At 56.0% G+C, this 4,337-nt stretch overlaps 1 protein-coding gene across 1 annotated transcript; it reads left to right on the top strand.

Moving 5' to 3' along the window:
- The first annotated feature begins 241 nt into the window (after positions 1 to 241).
- NEUROG1 (neurogenin 1) lies at positions 242 to 823 on the top strand. The gene has a single exon (XM_067304975.1). The coding sequence runs from the start codon at positions 242 to 244 to the stop codon at positions 821 to 823; it is 582 nt and encodes a 193-aa protein (XP_067161076.1).
- Positions 824 to 4,337: the final 3,514 nt, after the last annotated feature.

Raw genomic sequence — 4,337 nt, 5'->3', positions numbered from 1 at the left:
ACTGACTTTCCATGTGAGTACGGGGGGGGCGCAGGCACCTGGCGCAGCGCAGGCTGCGCGCCCTGCCCAGCAGTCCCACACCTCCGCCGCTCCTCTTACTTATTTATTTTTTCTCCCCCCCCTTCCCTGCCCTCCCCGACCGCTTCGCACTTTCCCCTTCACACCCGCGCTCCCCGCCGCCCGCACCTCCGCGGCCAGCCGCGGGCGCGCACTGACGGCCGCGCTCTTCTCTCCCCGCAGGATGCCCGCGGAGGCGGCGAGCAGCGGCGGCGCGGCCGAGCCGCCCGGCGGCCCGCGGGAGCAGCGGCGGCGGCGGCGCGGCCGTGCGCGGGCGCGCACCGAGGCGCTGCTGCACACGCTGAAGCGCAGCCGGCGGGTGAAGGCCAACGACCGGGAGCGCAACCGCATGCACCACCTCAACGCCGCCCTGGACGAGCTGCGCAGCGTCCTGCCCACCTTCCCCGACGACACCAAGCTCACCAAGATCGAGACCCTGCGCTTCGCCTACAACTACATCTGGGCCCTCTCGGAGACGCTGCGCCTGGCCGAGCAGTGCCTGCCGCCGCCCCCCGCCGCGGGGCTGCTGCCCGCCCGCCGCGCTGCCGCCGCTGCCGCCGCTGCCGCCGCCGCGCCGCCCAGCCCCGGCAGCGACGCCGGCTCCTGGCTGTCCAGCGCCTCGCCGTCCGCCCCCTCGCTCTGCGCCAGCGCCTCGGGCCCCAGCAGCCCCGCCACCTCCGAGGACTGCGCCTACGCGCCCGCGGAGAGCCTGCGCGCCTTCCGCGGGCTGCCCGCCGCCGCGCCGCCCGGCGCGCCCTGCCGCTAGGGCGCCCGCTGCGCGCCCGCTGCGCGCCCGGCCCCCCCCCGCCTTGCACTTTGCTGAGCCCCCGGCGCCCGCCTCGCCTCCAGCGCCGTCCCGAAAAGCGGCGAGAAAAGGGGCAGATTTGCTGCTGCTGCTGCTGCAGACGAGGTGAAAAGTCAATTTTACAATTTGTAGCTCTCCGGCGAAGAAAAACGAGCATGAAAATTTGGTTTGAACGCCCTGACAATGCGATGAAAAGGCTTAGCGGGCCCATGCGGCCCGGGGCGCAGCGCGGGGCTCAGCACCCGCCCGCCCGCCCACCCGCCCGCCGCGCCGCCGCCGCCGCCGCCGCCTCCGCCTCTCCCGGGGGGCCCCAGCACCGGGCCCGATGGGACCCTGCGCCGGCAGGACGGACGGCCGGGCGGAGGGGCTCATGCATTATAGATGCTGACCCCCAGCGCGGCCGTCTTGCTTGGGAGCAGCAGCAGACACGGGGTATTCAGCCACTGGGCCAGATAGCGGTTTAATTTATTCAAGATGTTCATTCATATGAAAATTGTATTTTTGTACATAAAGAGCTTTATTCTATTATTATGCCTCTTATCAAAGTGGGTTCCTTTTTTTTTTTATTAAGAAAATGTACTTTAAATTACCCTGTAAATAAAATTTTTAACGTTTTTACTGAATTTTATCCGTGCCTCTGGAGTTTTGTTTGTTAAGGTCGGGCTTTGGGCTCCTCGGCAGGAGCCTGGGGTGGAAGGGAAGGGTTATTAGCCCCAGGGTGATGCTCAACACGGGCCAAGCCAGTGGTTCTCACGCTGGCACGGACACGTGTGGGTCCTCCCGGGGGGCCCGGGGAGCTCCTACCGGCTACCTGCGCCCATCAGCTGCCACTGAGCCTCGCAGAAAAGGGTTGGGAGACCCGCAGGGGCCACTCGGGCAAAGAGCAGGGAAGGAGCGGTGCCTCCAGGAGCCCCGGGTGGAAGGCTGTCCTTGCCCCAGTTTATGGGGGGCACTGGGAGCTCCTGGGGGATTTGGAGCTCCGAGTTATTTATTTTTTCCAGTGCAATCCCTCCGGGGTGGGCAGTGTTGAAAACAAGTGGCATTTTTGGTGTCTTTTTTTCCACACAAAGCCCAGGGAAGGCCCAGCAGATCCCTCCAGTAAATTTCCTGGAGCCATGGGAAGAGGCTGTGTCCCTCATGTCCGGGGCCGGCCGGCCCGCTGGCACTAACGCGAGTTTGCTGGTTAAAGCAGGCGGTTCACTTCCACGCGTGGGTTAGGGCATGGGAGCGCTCCGCTCATCCTTACCCTCGTTACGGCACGTGGGAGGCGAGTTATCGCCCTCCCGCCCAGCACACACGGGCCCAAAGGGCAGCAAGGGAGACCCAAAGGGCCCGGTCCTGCTGTCGCCGGAGGTTACCCCATACGGGGGGTCCTGCCCTCCCACAGCCGCTGCAGGGATGGAAACGCACCCTTCCCTTTCTGCTGCCTTCGAGTGTGTTGGGGGAACCCTCTGACCCCCAAATCCTGCCTTGCTGAAGGGCTTCCACTCCCCATCCTCCCCCTCTCCAGGATTTCTCAACCCTCCCATATCACACTGGGCAGCCAAACACCCTTAAAGCATCACAGTTTTATCATCTTCCCCCTATTTTAGGGAGGAGGAGGAGGAGACTGAGACCAGGAATGAAGACTCTGGCTTTATTGGGTGCAGGGGAAAGAGTGGAAGTTGCTGAGGGTACGGGAGCAGGTTCTCTGGTCTGCCCAAAGTCAGCCCGACCACCTTCAGCCTTTCCGCGGCTCGAGGCCCACGGGGTGCCAGCGTGTCGCAGGACAGGGGCGCTGGCACCCAGGCTAGCCTGGCTCACCGCCTGCGATGCACCGCAGCCACGTTTTCACACTGCTCCATGCACCCAATGGCCCTGGAGGGTGGGTGAGCAAGTACATTTAATGGCAGAAAATGTTCACCAGTATAAGGAATTTTATTCTAGTCAGCTGAAATAGTGCTGAGAATAACACATATGTGAACTGCAGTTTAGAATGATATATTGAGCAGAAGTCGCCATTGCACTAGCAATGGGACCACGGTTTGCATAGATCCAGGAAAAGCAAAAGCAAAAGCATAAGGGCTACACATCAAATTTCCAGCACAGAACATGCATGCAACCCCTAGTTATGAAGAAACCCCTGAAGAAATGTTTCGAGGTACATACACATGCACATATTGCTTCTTATCAAGGTTAAAGGTTGAACAACACCCTATTTTTTGTTGCTTGCATCTTTGGGAGAGGCTCACAGTTTGATATACCTTGGTCAATGGTTGAGAAAGTTTGACCGTTTGGTTTGAAATTTATTATGCTGCATATTGGCCTGCACTAGTTTTTATTTTGCATTTTGGACATTTTTTAACCACAGCAGTTTCTGTACATCTCAGCTTATATAGAATTAATCACAGTTGGGATTCTGACAGCTCTAGAGTGCTCAGCCAGGTCTTTACAGCCATCTCCAAAATGCTGAAAAATCTGTGCTGCAAGGGAAGTAAACAGGGTGTGTGTGCAGGATGCTGGAATACAAAGTGTTGTAGGAGCGCAAGTACTCTGAATGGTCAAGTCCGAAACTTCTCAGATGGGACACCCCGAGATTAGTGCATTCTGATTAGTGCATTCGATCCATTTTCATTTTTCTATGCCTCAGTTTCCCAGCTGTAAAATCAGAATACCACTATGCCTTCACATCATCAGTGAAGGGAAAGATTTCATTGAGCAGAGCTTTCAGGGCACTCAGATATTCAGGAGGGCTATAAAAGCCCAGGAAGTAGCTCAGTCTTCAGGACATGATCAAATATTGTGCAGAAAATAAGGCGCAGGGTAAACACTGTCAGTGAGAATCGGACAAAACTTTGAGTTGCTGTTCACTGCACGAGCAAATTCTGTACCGGAAAGTCAGCCCTCCTACGTAATGAAGAAGGCAGAGATACTATCAAAAATATTACACAGGATCATATCATTACCGCAAAACATACAAGCAGATGAGCTGAATTCAGGTTGCACAGACACCTCAGTGTTGGCATTTTCTCATTTTTGAGTGTCTGAGTTTGCAGTCTTTATTTCTTTAACATATTTTGCACATGCACAGACACACACACACACACATCCATCTCCCTCAGTCAGCATAAATACGAAAAAGGAAATGCTATTGCTTGGGAATCTTAATTGGAGCATAATGCTTATATTAATTAGACATCAGCAACCAGTATAAGCCAGTTCCTTAATGATGTCCTGTTAAATAAAAGAGATTTGTGAAATCTAATTCTGGCAGTAACAGGTCTTGATCTGTGACGCAGTGAAGCTTTGCTTGCACCTGCCCTTGAAAGCCAGGAGGTTTTGTATGGAGTAGCCTCCAGGGGCTGAAATTTAGTACAGTCCGTGGAGACGGAAGGTCATCTAAAGTCACTGGGTCCCAAGACGCTGGACTTCAATCTCAAAGAAAAAAACTCCACAAAACTTCAAAATATCCTCTATTCTTTTGTATTCCCTTAAC

The sequence above is a fragment of the Apteryx mantelli genome, chromosome 14, assembly GCF_036417845.1.
Source record: "Apteryx mantelli isolate bAptMan1 chromosome 14, bAptMan1.hap1, whole genome shotgun sequence".
Classification (NCBI taxonomy): Eukaryota; Metazoa; Chordata; class Aves; order Apterygiformes; family Apterygidae; genus Apteryx; species Apteryx mantelli.
The sequence above is the reverse complement of the archived record's forward strand: the minus strand, read 5'-3'. Positions and strand labels throughout refer to the sequence as shown.